Raw genomic sequence first — 20,425 nt, forward strand, 5'->3', positions numbered from 1 at the left:
AAATGTATCCGTAAACTACAAGAAAGCCTTTCAAAAGAAAATAACTATTAAATTTGAGGCACTTCCCTGATAACTAATTATTTCTCAAATTGTGCCAGATTCACAGCAGACATTTTAAGCACATTATTTTTGTCACTTGAACAAAGCCATCTGATTAAGTGTTGTCATAAAAGAGATCCTGGGCCAATTAGATTAAAAAAAAGAAAAGAAAAAGATGGGCTCGCAGGCAAAGAACAATCTGCAGATTTGTTTCCATGCCAGCTCCAACAGACGGAAAGTGACGAGGAGGGAGAAGAGGAGGGAATGTGGGAGTGCAGGGGGAAGGGTCTTTTTTTTCTCCCAACAATGTCTTCTTTTTCAACAACAGCGCTCATCAAAACCTTCTAAGTTAATCGGAGGTCACTTCATGCTTGTGCTAAATGGCTTTAGTTAAAATAAAGGGGTGCCTCTGAAGACCAGGCATCCTGTCAGAAGTCTCTAACCTCTTCCGCGCTTGTTTTTTAATGGAACAAAGAATTGGCTGTGCAGTGATTGAGCTAAATCGAATCATCCCAGCCCTTTTAAATAGGCTGCAGAAGAGTCCTTTTCCTCACAGACAGCAGTAATATAAAAGAAAATTGTATTTGAGTAGGTGCTGAGTTTATGTTTGGCTGCAAATCAAAACAAAAAAAAAAATCCTAATATATCTCTCAAAGGCATACTGTAAGTTAATTACTTTAAAGCAATTCTGAGTCTCTTGTCCACCTAAATGGGGAGTTTCATTAGTGGATTGCGGCGCAGTAATCTAAAGAGTAGGGGACCACTGTAACCCCTAAGGTTTGCCTTGGGAGGACTATCACAGAACGCGATGCGTGTTAATCTCCATTTCCTCGATTATGTGTGGGCCGCTCTCAGCACATAACGTTTGTTCAAAGTCAGGGTGACTTTCTTTTCCCGTGCTTGGGTCTTCTGTTGCGCAGGAATGGGAGGGGGCACGCTAAGAAATGGGGAAGAAACAAGAAGATGAGCAGAGGAGTAAACACTGAGACAGGTGTCTGGCAAGGGACAATGATTAGATTTATAAACCGGCCAATGTTATTTTCTCTGCTTGGAGACTTCTGTAAGACATTAAGTGCTAACTGAAGCTCCCAGGGTCCCACTCCGCAGACACTTTCCATTCGCTCTCCAATCTCTCGCTCCCCGTCCTCTTCTCCAGTTTTCACTCACATTGCTTCGCGCATCTCCTTTCTTACCTTTTCTCACGGGTGCCTTTAGATTTTCTCCTTTTGTGTCTGCCCAAGATCGATTGGCCTCAAAAGCATCCTTTTTGCTTCCATCACCATCCTTGCATTTTCTTCTCCTCGGGCAGGGGTGTGTCATCCATCCTCCTGTCTCCCCAGACCAGTGGCTGATGCACAACATCCAATATTTTCTCCAGCTGGAGTGGAACTGAGCACATTAGGGATGGGTCTGTTAAGGTGATCAGACTCGCTCCCACTATACCCCGGGACCATTTTTCTTCATTTGAGAGCGTCTGTCTTGCTGCCAATACTATAGATTTTCTATCAGCTCCTTAATCATGGCCCCATGATTGGGAAAGTGATTAGTCAGGTCTCTCCGATATGAAAACTCTAGTATCAATTTTCATATCTGTCGGGGCACATAGCCTGGTTTAATAAACCACTATTTGAACAGTTAGATGAAACGTTCTTTCCTTCACCCCCATCAGCTTCCCGCTGAAGCGCGCTGGGATTTTATTCTGCATGCAAAACTCCTGGGCAAAATCTGTCAGGAAAAGGAATCGCCGCAGTGCAAGCGTCCATGTCCTGATTCCACTTTTTAGTCAAAGCTTTATAATTTCACAACCTGTGCCAGGCTGGAAATAAGCTTATTAGGTTTGCCGAGTCAGGGGGGGCCTGACATGAAAATGAATATTTCTGAGGCCCGTAGAGGGGCAGTAGCTAGAGGAAAATATCATTTAACAGATGAGACTTTTATTTAACAGCTTGAATGAAGAGGCCAAAAGTGAATGTATCTTTTTTTTCTCTCTCTCGCTCTCTCTCTCTCTCTCTTCATGTCTTGCTTTAGGTCATCTGATGGTGTGTGCACAGCAGGAACAGTGGTGGTGAGTCGTCTGAAGATGGGGGAGATGGAGGAGGTTGATGTGGACCAGATCACCACAGACATACCATCACAGAAGGTAAGGTTAGCGGGCTGACTAGATGAAGCAGGAGCGGGAGTCTCCATGTGCCAGACGCCTCGTGCTAATACTAGGATTAGACAGGCCTTCACAAGTCCTCCAATGAGATTAAATAAACTTCAGTAAAACGTAATAGGGATTTACAGGATGTGAGTACGTTTAATGTCTGAATGCCTATATGTTGATACCGAAAGGGTTTTAAAAGAATGATATTGACACACATACACTCACAAATCTATTTGTGTCAAACCGTTATGCAGTCTTCTCTGCTCTTAACTGGGCTCTGAGATCACACTCATCATCAGGAAGTTAAAAGAGGAAGGAGTATTGTCCTTCAGAGTCTGAGTTTTTGAGTTGTGCATATGCGCTCCTGATTTGATTTCTGCATTTATTTGCACATTCCTAAGAAGCTGTGATTTGTCAGGTGAATTCATGCTGTAGATCTCAGGGAAATCAGTTAAAAAAAACAAAAAACAAAGCTCTTGGGATATTTCTCATCCGTAAATAGGAACAGCTTTGTAAAGCAGCACAGAGGCCTGCTGTTGATTTCCTGATTGTGTGGATAATTGTGTGTTTTTTTTTTTTTTTTTGTACGTTGTGTTTGTGTATGCGTGTGATTCATGTCTTATATAATTGACCGAGGGCCTCTACATGGCTGACTGGCTTTCTGTTCTGCCCACCCCTGTTAATGGTGCAGGGAGGTTCCCTGCTAGGCTCCAGCGTGTCACTGAAAATCTGCCCATGTCGCCTTGATGAATGTGTTGCCCTATGCGTGTGCGTGTGTGTGTGCGCATTTGTCTTGTCACAGCATATTTCCTTGTATCGTTGCTGTTGTTGAAGATGAAGGAAGGAAAGAAGGAAGGGCTATGACAAATCCAGGGGAAGGCTCACTTTAGACTCAGGACTCTCTTGTAGGGAAGTTCTCTTGTTCCCTCCTTGTTCAAGGTACCTTAGTCATGTCTGCCTAATTTACATATTTGCACATGCTTGTAAGTCTGTTTGATCAGTCCGTGTCATCGCTTAGGTGGTCGCTGCTCATGAATATCCCACTGACCCTGCAAAAATAATCAGCTGAAGCAAAAAAGACACTCCAGTCACCTTTGATCTGATCTCTTTACATATTTTAGTCTTCAAAGAGCCATCTAACAGATGCTGCCTACAGTTACAGTTACAATGGGACTCCTTTCGCAGCTGAGGCCCTTAGCTTATTGTTAATACTTATCATTAGACGAGAAACTTACCCAGTAAAATCTGCCCATTCTGTCCAATGGACACAGTTTACTCTGGAGTTAGTGTGTGTGACTCTGTGTGGCTGCTGTTGGTTGATGTCTGTTTTATTCAGGATCAGTTTCTGAGCTAAGAGAGGTGATGGATCGTCCCTAGCAGTCATTAAAGTCCTTTTCTGGGGACAGATTTGGCTGTCTGGCTGTGTTAGATGGTTCATCAGACAGGCCAGAGCTGGGATACAGCGAGCATGAAAGATTGCTAGTTGTCAGTGGTTCACGTTGCTTTGATGAAGAAACCCAGGCATAATTCAAAAAAACATCATTTTAACTGGTGTGCATGTGTGTTTTCATGAAAAGCAGAGTGTAAAGTTAAGAGTACAGCTTCACCCCCTTTATGTGTGAATTTGACTATTTTATACATTTTAATGTAGCGGTCTGCTACATTAAAGCCCCCGGGTTTGTATCAGTTTCTTTCAACCTTTTCAGGACCAAAACCTCAAGAATAAAAAATGTAAGAAATAAGTTAATGATGTGCCACTACACTGTAGGCTTTGGTACTCAGAACGTCTGGTTTAATAACTGTTGACCACAATAGTCCAGTGCAGAAGCTCTAACCCTAACTCAGTGTTATTTCACCCAACACAAAAGTCAGAGTTGCAGCTAATGTATCGTCTTTGTTTTATATTAGCTAAAACATAACTTTTGTCTAGCACTAAAATCATGCAATCCTGTAATTACCTTACAGGGTCAATGATAGTCAAATTTTTATTTTTTAATCAATTAATATACTGGGGGAGGTGGGGGGTGTCCATATTCCATTCCCTTTCACCTTCATTACCTCACCATTACAACACCACTGCTTCAGTGTGAAAACTACCACCAACTAAATGAGAAATGAAAAGGAGTCAGACCATCACATTTTACAGGAAACACAAAATGTCCTAGAAATTAGGGCTGGGCAATATGGCCTAAAATCCATATTGCGATATAATTTGAAGCACATGTATATATCGCAATATATTCTTTTCTTCTGTATAACGTATTTTCCACACTATAAGGCACACTTAAAATCCTTTAATTTTCTCAAAAATCGAGTGTGCCTTATGTATGAATTCTGGTTGTGCGTACTGACCTCAAACCGATTTTTTTGCGTAGACCAGTGGAGACACTGATCCCGTAATATGTTGCCACCTGATGCAGATCCCTCTTCCTACAAACATCCAGCAGGGCAAGCGACGGCTTTTCCGTAAATCCAGCAACATCAAAAGTGGCCATGAAACTCAAAATGGCCCGCAAAACACAAGCTAACCACTCAATGGTCACACAACACCTTCACTACACAACCAAAAAGAGGCGAAAGAAAATGTGTTGTGTCAAGTCAACCATTAACTAAAATTCTACCCACACTCCCCCCAGTCCTGTCTACTCAGAATTTAGCCTGACCTAGCTTCTGGAGCGTACCAGGCTCGAGGCCACTTTAAAGGCAAATCATCAAGTGCCAAAGGCACCGAAAAGCCTACCCCCAACAGAGAATTAATCCCCACCCGGGTTTGCTCCGAAAATAATAAAGGCAAAACAAAAAACGAGTGTCCGAAGGAAGAGCAAACACTCAGCTAGACACTCCCCTGTGCTAGCCGGGGAGAGCAACAGCTAGTCAAATGACCCTCACACAACACACAAACACCTGTTCACACTCGTAATCAACTCAATTCCTTTCATTCCGATTCCGGACGAGCCCCCACTTTGTTTGGAAAAAGGAAAAAAAAAGGTTGCAACAACAAAGAACACCATCACATTTTGATGTATTGTCAGAGCATTATGGCTGCCGTAGTGAGGAGCTTCGCCGAGTAATCTGAGTCCAAAACTCCGTCGGCTTCAGCTCCCAAAGTCAAACGAACACTGAGAGTTAAAAACGGTCTAAATTCTTTCATCTTTAATTAAATCATCAGCATTGCTGCTTTATCGGGTGTAACAATTAAGTTTAACATCCATGCATCCATGAAAACAGAATTTATTCAATTTAACGGAGTTAGAAGTTAACAGGAAGTTAGCTCGCTAGTTTCCACCTAAACATGACATACCATGTTCTGACTGAGAGATTTTTGAAACTAATTAAAACGTACAGCTCTGCTACCACTTCCAACATAAATAAAGACAGAAAACTAAACAGCAGTGGCGTTTGCAGGGTTACTGAAGTTGGACTACCTGGTATATAATGTTGTGCTACGTGATTGCTAGCGACACAGCTATGTTAGCATAACATTAACACAGTGAATCTGGAGGATGAACGCCAACTTTTTTTCCACTTGATAAAGGTTAACGTGAGGGATTCTGGTGGTTAGGGACAAATGCAATTGCATAGCAGGATGCTATACACGGGGCAAACTTCAGTCAGGATTTGAGATTATTCATCCACAATACAAGGTTAGTTATTAATATACTGCAACAACATGGGAATAGAACAGCTGCGAGGGAATTCAACATTAATGAATCAATGTTACGGAAGTGGAGGAAGCGCAGTTTTTGGCTTTTCCCATATTTCAAAAGTGCTTCATCTCTTTGCTATGACTGTCGCCCGGCATAATTTGCAGATGATAATGGTTGTAGCAGCTGCGATGCTTTCGACCAAAACAGGCGCAGCTTGATGACATCATCAACATGCACTATCGCGATAGAGCGGTATAGTCAAAATCTCTATCGTTGGCCAAATTTATATCGTTTCTATCATATATTGTTTATATCGCCCACCCCTACTAGAAATGTACCTGTTTAGTGTCTGTCAGATTTTTCCCTACAAGAGATTTGTAGCTTCTTAGTTCACCTTGTTGAATTGCTGTTATGCATCGGACCTGCGGTTTGCGACATCCTGCTGTTCGAAACTGTTAGAAATAGTACATGCACAGTTTGTTGCCTCTTCAAGTGATGGAGGAGCAGCTGTAATGGGCCAACAGAAAGTCATTAAACTGAAAGTCATTTAACTCCAAATTTCTGCTGTTGGTCTCTGTAAATGGAACAGGATGTCTTCCTGTACAGAGATTTGGGTAAAAGAGGGTGACAGACTAAAGATGAGGACCTACAGGAAAGGAATTTACTTTAGTAGAATATTTATTAATTCTTTCTTTAGACTGACAGCAGTTTGTGCTGTTGCATTTTGACATTTTCTTCAAATTAAATAATGGAGTTAAATTGGTGCAAAGTTGCAGAGTGTCTAAAGAGGAAATGGTGAGTGTGGGGCTATTGCACATATGAATTTAATAATAACTACATTACAATTTTATCTTTTCTCTAAAGGTAACGAGTACATACTCCGTTCCATTTGTTTGTCTGTTTGTTAGCAGTCTAGCGTCCACAGTTTTCAAGAGATCATTTTAAAATTTTGTGTGATGGTAGATACCAATTACAGCTTGAACAGGTGTAACTTTGGTGAGAGTCAGGTCAAGGTCAACATCACCCAGTGTGAAAATCTGTAAAAACTTGATATTACCCAAAGTGTTTTATGGATTGTCTTCAAACTTCACCACAATATACCAGCCCTTGGGGGACTTGAGTATCTAGATTGGCTAAGCATTTGACCTTGACCTTCACTGTTATTGTGCAAGGTCAAAGTTGGCCTTCTTACCTTGCAGTAGCAGCACTGCAGTCTCTGGGTGTTACTGAGGCTTAACTGTTAATTGTCTACATCTGAAAAGGTGTAGATAAAGGCCTCAGTTTGGCTTGGGGGAGATCCTACTTCTTACCATAATGCTTTCTGGGCTGTCATTTTCAACCAGTGAAATAAAACCAGTGTTTCTACTAATTCTGATGTCAGTCTCCACTTTATGTTGCAGCTTCTGAGCCAGGTTGTAACAGTGGGAACACCCACTTTTCCACAAATCACACAAATTTTTAATTAATGTGTGTAACTTAGGCTACATCCACACGTACACGGGTATTTTTGAAAACTGAGATTTTCCGTTTTCGTTTTAAAAAATAATCCCGTCCACACGTAAACGCAAAAATGAAGGAAAACGCTGCTAGGAACATGCCAAAGCAACAGGTGGCGATATATTCCTAACCGTGTAGAAATGTTGGCCAATCAGAAGTCTAGAAGCCTCGGCGGGAAATAGTAAACAAAGATGGGGCATAGAAGCAGAACTCCTCCTATGTGTGGAGGGATAGTAACTGTGTGTGTATATGTAAGCATCTGCAGAGAGTAAAATTAACAGTAACAGTATTGCAGAAATTCATTTCTCCGAAACAATAACGTGGCGCACAGTGTGACGTCAAAAATGGCACACACATTTGACTCAGTTTTCCTCGTCCACACGTAAATGCAAAAACGGAGTTTTAGAAAATATCCACCCTGGCAGGCGTTTTTAAAAATCTCAGTTTTCAGTGACCGAAAACGCCGTTTACGTGTGGACGAAAGGTGCAAACGCATAGAAAAATCTCAGTTTTCAAAAATACCCGGGTACGTGTGGACATAGCCTTAGATAAGTTATCAAGATTTTGTTTTTAAAAGGAAAAAAACAGAAAATATTTAACACTCAGCCAGAAACAGAGTCGCCCTCTGTTGGCCTTTAGAGACAGCTGCAGGTTTATGGCACTTCCACATGCTTTATATTTTCAGATTGTCCATATTTTTCCCTCTCACACCCAGCTCGTCACATCTATCCTTTCGCTGACCCTGGTTCTGTCCAATGTTTCTTCCTGCTAAAATGTTTTTTACTCCCACGGTCACCAAGCGGTTGTTCATAGGCGGGACGTCTGATTGTTGGGGTTTTCTTTCTATCAGTGTAGATCTTTACTTCACAATATAAAGCACCTTGAGATGATTATTGTTGTGATTTGGCACTACATGAATAAAGCTGAAATGAAAATTAAATTGAATGAATTTCTTCCAAAGTCTTTTGCTTGCTTGAGAAATTTCATTTTGGAAAATTGCACCTAAACTAATTCAGTATACAACACAGTATACTGCAAGTTTTATGATAGTGGATTTTTCGTCTCTTGTTGGTTACTGTTGTAATGATTAAGCAATGAAATAACCACATTAAAAGATATTGGATCTGTTGCCTAGTAGGACACTGTAATTGAGAGATTAAAGCTGTGTGGTCTCCCATCTCTGCTAAGTAAAACCAGGTAATTTACTGTATGTCAGTTGATAGTTTGAAATTTTGAAAGTTTGAAATTTACCAGCTGAAGAAACCGTATATATGTATAGATGTATAGCTGTATAGATAGATAGATATGGTTTTTTTAATGTAATTATGCTTATGTGAGCAGCTTTATGGTTCTCAAGCAGAACACGGATCAAACTACCGGAATTTTACCTGCTGGCTACAGCTTTGGCGCTAAAGTACCTCTCAGTGTGTCAAAGCTAAATTAGGATTTTCAAACCCGAGCTGCCACCAAATTAGAGTATATGTCACATCAAGTCTCAGTGTCAGGCTGCACTTAAATGTGGTTGCCGTCACAGGCGACAGTTTGTGATCAAAGCCTGAAGGCACATCAGAGAAATGCTTTACTGTTCATGCTCATGTTTGCCAGTTCTCATCTTGTCTTTTCTTCTGTTCTTTCCAGTGTCCACTGGTATGTGAGTCTGCGCACCATTCTTGCACCGACAGAGAAAATAACCCATTGACCGGGCCAGGTATGAGTCACACCCTGAGCACCTGTAATTTCACCACTTATTGCTGGATAATGTTGCAATAAAAATGCCTCTAATTTCCCCCTTCTTGAAAGAACTCTATAATGGCCTTGAATGAAAGGCTGAAAGACTCTATTATAATGCATTTAATACATTATAGTAGTTAACATCATGTAACGTCTTCATCTAAAAGTCTGTTAATGCTCTGCATCTGTTTAACCTTGAGTAACCACTCTATGAATAACATTTGAAGTCTATGCTGTGTCCTTTTTCTTGATTAAAGAATTTTATCTTCCCTGCTTTCATTTACTATGCGCCAAAGTGTTTTTAGACAGACAGAGACTAGTGAGAGGTGTCTGACAATGTTAGCCTGCTCAGTTCTTTGTAGACTAACTAAAGATGATCAGAAGATGTCATATGAGCTGCATGAGACTAATTTAGTGGTAACACAGAAAGTCAGCTCACTCACTGGTTAGGAAAGAGAGCATTGCAGAGAGAAAATGAAAGACATGTAGACAGAAAAGCGTGTGACTTGAAAAGGTCACAACTCCTGCTGTGTTAAAACTTCACAGCCCCTTTTTCAAAGGAAACTTAGGAGACACACATCCATTTGTTCCACACATCCATTTTCTCCTGTACCTGGATCCCCTTAGCCTCCCCGAGCTCCCCAGCAGCCGCACGCCTGTTGTCATGGTGTCATTGCTGCTTACTGTTTCTACTGTGATTAACTAGTGAACTGCAGCCATGTTTGCAGGTGCACATCTGCAGCCTGTCAAAACAATACCCTCCCCGCAGATACAGCCAGATTGAGTAACGCAATTTAGTCTTCCACTTTTATTACCTTTCAAAATGAGCATGCAGAGAACGGGGAGATAGCAGAGCCCACGCGCAGCAATTCTCGGCAAGTCATTTTCTTAAGAGGTGTCAGGAAGGGAAACGGAGGCGTCTGATTGGTGGGCAGATTAGTGTGGCGGCAGGGGGGAGTCCGGGGGTTAATCCGCTTCTCTGATGGAGGTGGAAGTCAGCAAACTGTTGCTCGTCCGATTAAGGCTGTGCCCTCACCCCTTTCTCTCCATGTATCTCCTCATTTATTTTTGTCAACCCATTAAAGTTTTTCGAATCCCCGTGCCAACGATTTTTGATTTTCACATTTCATTTAGATGCAATTATGAACCCTCTCAAGAGTTGTTCAGGCTAGTCATAATTAAATTGTCATTAATTTCAACATCTTAAGCGCCGTAGAAAAATAATATTAATTACCCGTCTGCAGTCTGTCTGACTTATCGTTATTGTCCTTAAGAGAATCTCTTGCTGTCTGTGTGGAGTTTTTATAGTGTAGTAGCCTGTCTACTGCTATGCAGTGAAGTCAGTAAAAAGTCACAAGATAAACACTAATAGAAATGCCTTTCGTGCAGAGCTTTAGAAAATCTTTTGCTGCATTTCTTGCTGTGCTTGCTGTGGTTACTGTATCGTAGTTTTCTCTATTTGATTTCAGTATATTCTTTGCTATTCTCATCATCTAGATATGATATAAAAAGCATCTAGCACATGGACCATATGTAAACCCCACAAAGACAACCCCCAACAAGGATGGAACTTCTGTTCTGTACCCTGATCATTTGTTCCTCTTTATTATCATGTTTAAATTCCTGAGTGGTAGTACACTTTGTTGGAGAGCGGGTATCAACCATGGATTTGTTAAGAATAATTAAAAGCTATGGAGTTGTATATGCATTTGTAATATCTATTTAAAGTACCAAAACAGTGTGGGGATGGTATCAGATGGTAAGGAAGAATGTTTGTTCGTGGTTTTATAACACCAAAGGAAGTCTACAGCAAAAAAACGATTATCTAAACTAATTTATTGTTGGATTTGGTCCCGAAATGATGACGTTAACCAAACAATCAAATCCAGTCAGACTAGCATGAAATACTGTTGGCTGGTGGCAAAGATGGGAATTGTTGGAATACTTTTTAACATTTTTTTATTACAGTTGTTTTGTTTCGATTTGTAAAGATTACCCAGTTACTAAGAAACTATCTTTTATTAAACCACATATAAAGCTGCTGCTTAAGTCAGTCAAGCAGCACATTGCATCACATTGCATCCTAAATTAAAACTCTTACCACATAAGAACTCCCACTGTCGTGTGCCTTCTGGAACCCATCTGAAGGGCATCGATGAACTTTAACACTTGAGGACAAATGACGTAGCAGCGTGAGGATTAATGGCTCGGACACTAGGTTTCAAAACGAGGACTCAGACAGACGACCTTGAAAAAAAAACAAAAAAACAACAGTTTACTTCCAAACTGTGTTATAGTGCCATATGAGGGCTTCTTATGGGGACTGTTTTCTGCACTGCCAGTAGGAGCATGAGTATGGCTTCCATTTATGAATTAAGGCAAAAAAAATATTTATATATTTTTTTCCTGCTATGCATGTTTGACTACTCATTGCAAGATTTTCAAGGTTTCACTCTGAGTGTTTCAGCTCTGCAAACAGAAAGGAGTACTACACACAGTTTAAGGCTCACAGCTTTCTTGCCCTCTGCTGCTAGCATGCAGATAAGAGCATTAGAGCTGTTTTTCGTTTCCAGCCTTCAATTGCTGCTATTAGCCACTCTCTGCAAGAAAAAAAATGAAGATGGGACTCAACGTGAATCGGTTTTAATGGAAGAGCTGGGCACTGGGGTTCGTAAGGAAACTTTCAAAATGATTCAATGGACCGTACCTCAGCGTTGCACAATAAATAAGCAATTAAAATGGAAATGGAGGAAATAATAAGGCAAAGATTAGTAGGACAAGGTTACGTGTTTTGCTCTGCTGTGCTGTCAACTGAAGTATAGAGAGAGTAAGAGAGAGGGAAGGAAGGCCTTGAAAAACGAGAAACTTCTTATCTACGGCAGACACCATTATTGATTATAGAATTTAATTTGTGCTTCATACCTCACAAGACTTTTTAAGACTTTTGAAGTCTCTCTGTTCTGTCGCGTCCTTGAGGCAGGCAGCTGTCAGAGCTGATGTAAAAGTCTGTTTACCTTTTGCAAAATTAAAGAGAAACTCTTTAAAATTTATATAACGGGGATGTGATGTATTTTCTGCTGTGTCAGATGGTTCGGTGAACAACTTCTTTTTTTTACTTTGTCCTCACCATCCCTTTGTCTTTCTCTGGCAGTGTTCAAGAACCCAGTATGCAAAGTGTACAGATTTCAAACAGTGGACAGCAAGTGGATGCTTGTGCGGGAACAAATGGAGGAGTGCACTCTGTCGTTCAGTATCCCCAAACAGCTGCTCGCGCTGTACATTCAGGAGGACATGAGTAGGTAAGCGCATCTGAAAAATCAGACGTATTCGTTGTGTGGACCTTAATTTCTTCTTCTTGTCATGGAGATTAAGGACCCAGGCTGTGGAGCCATACTGATTAAACAGAAGGCAGGTCTTTTATTTTGGCTGACTCACAGTTCTCAGAAACAAAGCCCAAAGTAAATCCAAAAACAAGAAGCTGAGATTCAAAATTAGCCCAGGAAATCACGGGGGGTTAACACATGAGGGGAGCTTAGCAGACACTGCAACAAAGACTGAGGGGAAGACACAACTATTTTTACAGGGATCTGGGATTTGTAGGCTAGTCTTCTGGGCAGAAAAGTGCTATATCAGAACCAGTTCATTTACCATTTTTCAGTCTGTAAGGAAACCAAGTCAATAACCCAAACTCAGAGATTAACTAGAAAACTGAAATACACAATACACAACCAACAAACAACCTAAAGACTGCAACAGCTTCCTCCCATATTTAAAACTAAACTAGTTGATACTGTGTGAGAAAAAGGAAAAATTAGACCATCCCCTCGGGCTCGACCGTTGATTGTCAAGGCAGATCATTCCTTAACTGGCCTGTTGTCTCTGGCAGCCCTTTCTCATACATAACGCATAAACAGTCCATACATAGACACGCTCACACATGAATTCTTTATGCTGACTTCAATCCAAGGCACACAAAGATCCAATCAGAGATCTGGATGAGTGCGTTAGTAGGAGGATGTTTTTCCATTTGTAATCACAGCATGTAACAAAAGCCTCACACAGCCACACAACATCAAGGACACGTGTCCGTCACACCCCTTCCTTAAGCATATACACTGGATCCCATTTACTTTCCAGTAACGTGTTCCTAGAGCATCGGTGCTGTTCTGCTGCCTTTTTAACCTTACTTCCTGATAATTCAAATCTTAGCTAAATTTAGAAGACAATTATAGAATATTTATGAAATGCGTTATCTGTATAATACAGCTCATGAGCACTCAGCAGGCTCCAAACCATGACTACCGTATACAGTGTTCGTTTATTAACACCCATGTGCACCATATCTCCAGCTTGGTCGCTCAAGCACCTCTTCTATAATCCTCTTTAAATGTTGTCTTTCTCCACGGTGCCTCTCCATTTTGCCGATTTCCGTCAGCCAAGCTCACAGCGGTGTTAGCTCAGGGTTTTTAATGATTCAGTTACTGCTGTAAAGTTGTGAGTGCAGCAGCGGATGGTGGGTGGCTTAGTTTGCTTTAGCACTCTTTGATAATCTTGGATATTTCTTCCATCTATTTGTTAGCTTTGATGTCTCCACTCATGTTCTAATCGAAGACTGTGAACACAAAGGCAGTAGAGTTTCCTCTGTGGCTCCTTGTGTGTGTCGCCGTGTGTATGTGTGCAAAGAAGATAAACGCATGTGCAGCAAAGTGTGCGGGCATCGATAAAACCTCCCTCATTAAGAGCTGTCTGGTTTCTCATTAATGAAAAAACAAAAAGTGCCCTTGCTTTTGGTGTTAATTAACAAGTACTGTGTTTGCGTGTCAAGATCATGTAGGTGACATTTTGGCATCCACCATCTTTGTTTGCACTTGCTCTGTACATTTAAGATCTGGATTAATGGCTGTGCTTGTTGTCTTGATGGAGCCGTTTTTTCACAATAAACTGAAGGTATTTGGGGTGAAAAATGCTTGCTTTTCAGCGCAGCCACAGAGGTTTTATTGACCCCCACACAAAAGGTCTTTAGTTATTAAATTGAACAGTCACTATAATGCGCCATGAAATAAAGGCAGCCACATGACAGGTCTTTTCTTTTTTGGAAATGTATTTTGTTATCCGAACCCGAACCGACTCAATTTTAACACATTTTCTTCTTTATCTGTATCAATCTATTGTTTGTTTTTAATCTGCATCACATGTCAGTTTAAAAAAGTCATTGTTTATAATAACTACAAATATATTTCATGAATTTTATCCAGTTAATCCTCTTATCTTCCTTTTTCTTACCTTTTTTGCTTTCTTCTGCTGTAGAACATTGTTTTTTTTGGGTTTTTTTAATTATAACTGAAATAGATGCTGCTTCAGTCAGGGCCACAATACTGAAAATCTTTTTATTCTCTGACTGCAGTAATTTATATTTAGTGGTAGGGTGGATGGAGCTTACCTTGTAAGGGCTGGTGTGGTGAGAGCAGCAGTAAAACCCCACCACAAAACAGAGCAGGCAAAAAAAATGATAAATATCACGTTAAGTTAGATAATAACTTAACGTGAAATTAAAAAGTATTATCCGCTACCCCAGGGGTCCTTTTACACCCAAAGAGCCACTTGGACCCAGTTTCCACGCAAAAGAAAACACTGGGAGCTGCAAATATTTTTTTAAATCTAAAATGTAGATAACACAGTATATATTGGGTTGTTTTTTTTTACCTTTATGCTTTGTGTGAACAACTAAAGCAAGTAAGTAAAGTTTATTTATTAAGCGCTTTCAACAGACAGGCAGTCACAAAGCGCTGTACACAAATATTAAAATAAACAATACAATCAATAGACATTATACTCAATGTAAAAGATCAAATGTAAATAATGTAAAGAATATAAAATACGTAGATCAACAAAAGGCTTGTTTGAACAGAAATGTTTTTAACCGCTTTTTAAAAGAATCCACAGAGCAACTAAGGTGTGTTGCTTATGAAATCCATGAAGTGCTACAGAGAAAATTACATTTTATTTATGTAAATAACACATTTTGAACTCTTAAAGAAATATAACAAAAGGAAAGACACCCAGCTGAACTAAAATGATCCATGTAAACAAAAACTGCTGTGAGCTGCCACCCTTATATCGCCTTTGGACTTTTGGAGCCTTGACCTGACTTTTTAAAAGTAATTGGAAAAAAAGCACTATGCTGCTAAAAAAAAATCGATATTTGCAAAATTCTGCCTAAATATGTATTTTACCAGGTTAATGTGTGTGGTGGGGCGTGGTCTGCAGCGCCGCTGCAGGGGAGTCGGACACACCTGAGCGGCACCCGCAATCACGCCTCGCCGCCTTAAAGTCTGCTCTCTATGCTGTGGTGTTGTCGGGCTGTGAGCTGCAAAGCTACAGCCGGCTGTATGCGTACAACAACCGTGTGTGAAAAGTGGTCAATAAAGAGATGCTGAAAAGCGTGTTCATGGAAACATCGTCGGGTGTGTCGTGATATGTTTACAATAAGACTTATGGTCCCGAACCCCTGCGCACAGCGTCTGCAAATCGGGGCTTTCATCTTTACGCAGGACTGTAAGCTGTCATCTGTGAGGCGTGAGCGGTGTTTGTTTTTAACAAAGTTCACGGTGGAGAACAGCTGCCGACATAATGTGGATCCGAAGATCCATAACTGGCCTACCTGGGGTCGAAAGTCTCGATAAATGCACGCCGTTTCGGCGGGTACACCAGCTTCCACGAGTGTGACGCTTATTTTGAGCGATGAAAAAATAATAAGATATAATTTTATTTTTATATTTCAATATCACAATAATCTTCCAATTTAGAACTACAAGTTAAAAAAGAACTAAACACAAATAAAATACACTTCAGCTAAATAAATACTTCTAATTTATTTTCCCAAACCACCCGGAGCCGCAGTATAAGGACAAAAGAGCCGCATGCAGCTCCAGAGCCGCAGGTTGCCGACCCCTGCGCTACCCAAAAATAAAATATTGAATTAGATAATCATTTGCAACATTATTAATGCCAACAGTCCCATCTTCACTCTTCCAGTTAAGGCACAGTTTCACAACACTGCTGCACACAGCCCCTCCTCTCAGTTACAGCTGAAATACCTAAAGTCCTCAACAATAAGCAGCACTTTAGGAGGAATTTCAAGAGGTCAGTAAAGCTCCAACACTGAACTAATAAACACTTATCACAAATGTTAACCAGGCAGGCACACATGTTAACATTAGCCATTTAACGGTCAGCAATTACCTCACTTTAGGCAGTGACTAGCGGCTAATAATAAAAGGATAACACTAATATGGGAGCTAGGTAGCAAACGCTATCAGTCCTGCCTGTCTGTAACACTAATACTTAATTTAACAGGATAACACAATTTGATAGGAAAAACGTGACTTGTTTTTTTTTTTTTTTAAATGCACTACATAAAAGACTCGTAAAATTCATCTTAAAATACAGTAACATAGTGTTTGCATTATGTCAGATAACTCAAAAATGATGGTTATTTCTCGTATTGTTCTAATATATTTTAAAAAATAAGCTTGTCACTTTTCCCCCCATGTTATAGAAAACTGTATTGACTATGAAGTGTTTTTCTGGATATCGTGTCTCAAGTTTGAAACTCTAGTATCGTGGCGACCCTGTTAGATGTAGGATGAAAAGGAGGCGCCAAATTGGAGGTGGGTGGCAAAGCGGCTTGCAGAGGTAGCAGCAACTGTGAGCAGTTTAAACCGGCTTACTGATTGGATGTGTAGAAGAGTATTGCTGCTGAGCTGCACTCCATGGCCTGTGAAAAGTGTAAAAAAACAACTGTATAATATACTGTGTTATTCCAAAGAAAGTTATTTTAGCATGAGTAATGAATTAGAATATAGCAGAGTCTTCCTGAATGTTATTTTTGGGCTTTAGAGTTTTAGTGTTAATCAGCAATGAATATTAACAAATATCTAAATCCTGATGTTGAACGCCTAATACCTGCAAAAAGAACGAATATCCAAGCAATTGATAACCGCGAAGGCAAAACAACATACAGAATAGGACAAAGAGGACAGGAAAACTGGATGATTGTTCTTTGTTCTCACTACAGGCTAGATCATTTCAAAGATGCAATAAAGTCATCATCTTACTCTATAATATTAAATGTGACATTGAAAATGCATTTTCCCTAACATCTGCTGTCTATTAAATGTTATACTAGGATCTGTGACCTTATTTTTGCATGCATATTTAATCAGCTCATACCTACTCTTATCACACCTTTACCCTTTCCAGACAATAGCGCAGTGATTAAAGGGGGTGAGTCTATCGTATATCTCTGTTCACCATCTCGGTGCCTTGGAACCCTCATTTAGCAAGCAGATATGTGTATCTGTTGTTTTAACCATTATTTACATCCACCTTGACCTGAGACACAAAGTAACAGAACAATAGTGTGGTTTGAGCCTGTGATGCAGTGTCTTAAGGATATTTGGTAGAGACCATTGTGGCTATATATTTACTATTTTAACACTTAAATCAGAAAACTTGTCTCCTTGATCATTAAAGTGGTCAATTGGTCAAGTGGATTCATTAAGAACAATGTATATTTGAGTGAAACCAGTCAGACATGGGTCTGTTCAGTACCCACTAGCTAGAAAATCTACTATAAAATTGTCTAAACAGCACAACATTACTAATAAATACACTTATTAGCAGGGTTGTTCCTTTTCCTGATTGATGCCAAATATTTTTTATTTTGTTTTCTTATAAAACAACAGGAGTTTCAAGCCATTTTGCAAACATTTTGCATTACATCTACACCGATCTTGGTTCAAGTGTCTTTTTAATTGAAGATAATTACATCACAAAAGTATCAATGATTCTCATTTTCAAATCACATGAATGTTCTGCTGTCAGTGGCAATATAAGCAACCTTTACTCTGAAAATCTGGAATATTAGGAAACTTGAATATCACTGCCAGTTAACAGTCCACTGCTGTCCTCCGATATATGTACTCTTATTTCTAAAACTACTCTCATATAACCAGTGGCTATGCTAGTTTCTGTTTTGTTGAGCAGGTAGGCAGTGTAGAAACAATGTCTGTAGTATTTTTTAGGATAAGTGTTTGTGACAAAAAAGCACATTTTTGATGGAATATTTAAGAACAAACATGGTGTGAAAATTCACCAAAGGCAAAGTGCAAAGAGTGACTACAGAAACATAAAAAAACATTTTATACTGTTTTAAGGGGCTGAGGGCTATCTGTGAATTTATTGCTTGCCAGGCAGAGAAATTGGGCCAGAAGGAAAACCACAGGTCACTGGACCTGCTCAAGCATAAGAAGTGGGTGAAATCAAAAAGCTAGAGGACTCTGAGAGGAAACCAGAGCTGGATTTTCCACTGGCAGAAGATAGCAGATGGGCACAGCTGGATACAGATCTGAGTGATATGTTGGACAGCATCCTGAAAGGAGATGTAACCAAGAAGATAAAGACCATGGTGCAAGCTGTGCAACAGGTACGCCAAGATGCCATGAAGGAAGGCAGACACCAGCAAGCCATCAGCAGATCCCAAGAGGTGGCTTTGACAGATCATATAAAAAAACCCGGCATTGCTCAAGAAAAGGTGCTGAAAGATAGAAAAAAAAATTGCAGGAAGAAGATAAACTGTAAAAACCAGAGAGAGAGAAATGTCAAGAGAGAAAACATTTTTTTAACCTTAACCACTTTACAAATCACTCCTATTGGAAAGCCCAAGAGCAGGAACCTGATATGTTCTTGGGTAGAAGTTAAGGACAATGTGGAAGTGGGACACGATGACCCCACCAGAGATGTTTCAGCAGGAAACTGTTTTTTCCTGCTGCCAACACTTAAGATGCACATCCCTTTTAACATGACAGACTTTGCCATCGACTAAAGTAACAGAAATAGTTGGAAAATCTCAAGAAGGATCCACTTTAAGACCATGAGACCCCACTTTCAAGATCTATTAATACTGCCCAGTGCCACTGAAGAGTTTTGAGAGATGCTCCTGTTAGAAGTTTAAATATGTTATGGTCTATTACTATTCACAGATTAACATATAATCTACTCACCAATGTGTATGTTGTATCCAAACAGAAAGTGTCCCAGGATATCCTGGGTGTTTGGAGGACTCATCCAGTTTTATAGCTTTAACTATCAGGTTCACACCTACTTTTTATCTAACCAAATAACACTGACCCGCTGATCCAACAGGCCGCCAAGTACCATCAGGAGTAGTTAAGATTGCCCACTATCATCCTTTTGGACAAAGAGGTCAGCAGTCTCTCACCAACTGAAGAATACCAGCATTTGATCGATGAGGCTCTTGTCAAAGAATGACAAGCAGCCTTATTCCCTATTTAGGTGGCTTTCCACAATTTCCCATGAGGATGTAACCCAAACAGCTGGAGAAAGCCACTGGGAAGATAGCCAGGGCAGCTGAAAATAGCTGTGGTTGACAAGAGCACGTGAAGACTAATTTAGTCTTTGCAGTAGCACTGCCCTACTGGAGCACAGTGTACAGGTATAAGGGGTGAAACACTTGTGGCCCTGAGATAGTTGGGGATAATGTTTAATGTAGGGTATCTTGTCAGGTGAGAATTTTACTCAGAGTTGACTGATTTAGTATGGAGTGACCCATTAGTTACTCATCTCAGTGTCTATTCTGGCAAAGACTTAGATGTAACTAGAAAAATTTGCATTTCCTGCGAAAATGCAGTGTGGATGCTTTAAAGCTGAAGCTGTCTGCAAAAAGTAGCTGAAAAAGCTGAAAAGTTGCAGAAATTGTAAAAACTTTGCAGAAGCAAAGGAACTTTGCTAAAAAGTAATAACTTAGCAGAACTGCAATATCTTAGAGGAAACATAATACTTGGCAGAAATACAATAGCATAGCAGAACTTGGCAGAAATATTGTAACTTAGCAGAAACATGATAACTTCTCAAATATACAAGAATTTAGGAGAAATAGTATAAGATAACAGAAAGAATATATTTAGCCAAAAATACTTAAACATTACAGAAACACTATGATTTAGAAAAATAGTACAACATAGCAGAAATACTGTGATGAACTATGAATATTGTCATTTTAAATTAATACTATGTTTTAGCACAAATACTATAATTTGACAGAAATACTATCATTTGGCAGAAATACTATGTTTTAGCACAAATACTCTGGTTTAGCACAAATATTATAACATAGCAGAAATACAATTATATAGCAGAAATGCTATATTTAGAAAGAAAAATATAATATAGTAGAAATAGTATGATTTAGCAGAAATACTATAATCAGCACATATACTGTAACATGACAGAAATTCCTCCACTTAGTAGTAATACTATAACATAAAACAAATGTTATGATTTG

At 39.8% G+C, this 20,425-nt stretch overlaps 1 protein-coding gene across 5 annotated transcripts in view; it reads left to right on the plus strand.

Moving 5' to 3' along the window:
- The window catches only part of inpp4b (inositol polyphosphate-4-phosphatase type II B), a 187,222-nt gene that overhangs the window by 92,878 nt on the left and 73,919 nt on the right, over positions 1-20,425 (plus strand). For all 5 annotated transcript variants that reach the window (XM_087841711.1, XM_087841710.1, XM_087841712.1 and 2 more), the window contains 3 exons: positions 2,068-2,179; positions 8,968-9,037; positions 12,212-12,359. In XM_087841711.1, the coding sequence (XP_087697837.1) occupies positions 2,068-2,179; positions 8,968-9,037; positions 12,212-12,359 (330 nt within the window). The remainder of the gene's footprint in view (positions 1-2,067; positions 2,180-8,967; positions 9,038-12,211; positions 12,360-20,425) is intronic.

Source organism: Neolamprologus brichardi, chromosome 6 (assembly GCF_056152115.1).
Source record: "Neolamprologus brichardi isolate AB-2024 chromosome 6, ASM5615211v1, whole genome shotgun sequence".
Classification (NCBI taxonomy): Eukaryota; Metazoa; Chordata; class Actinopteri; order Cichliformes; family Cichlidae; genus Neolamprologus; species Neolamprologus brichardi.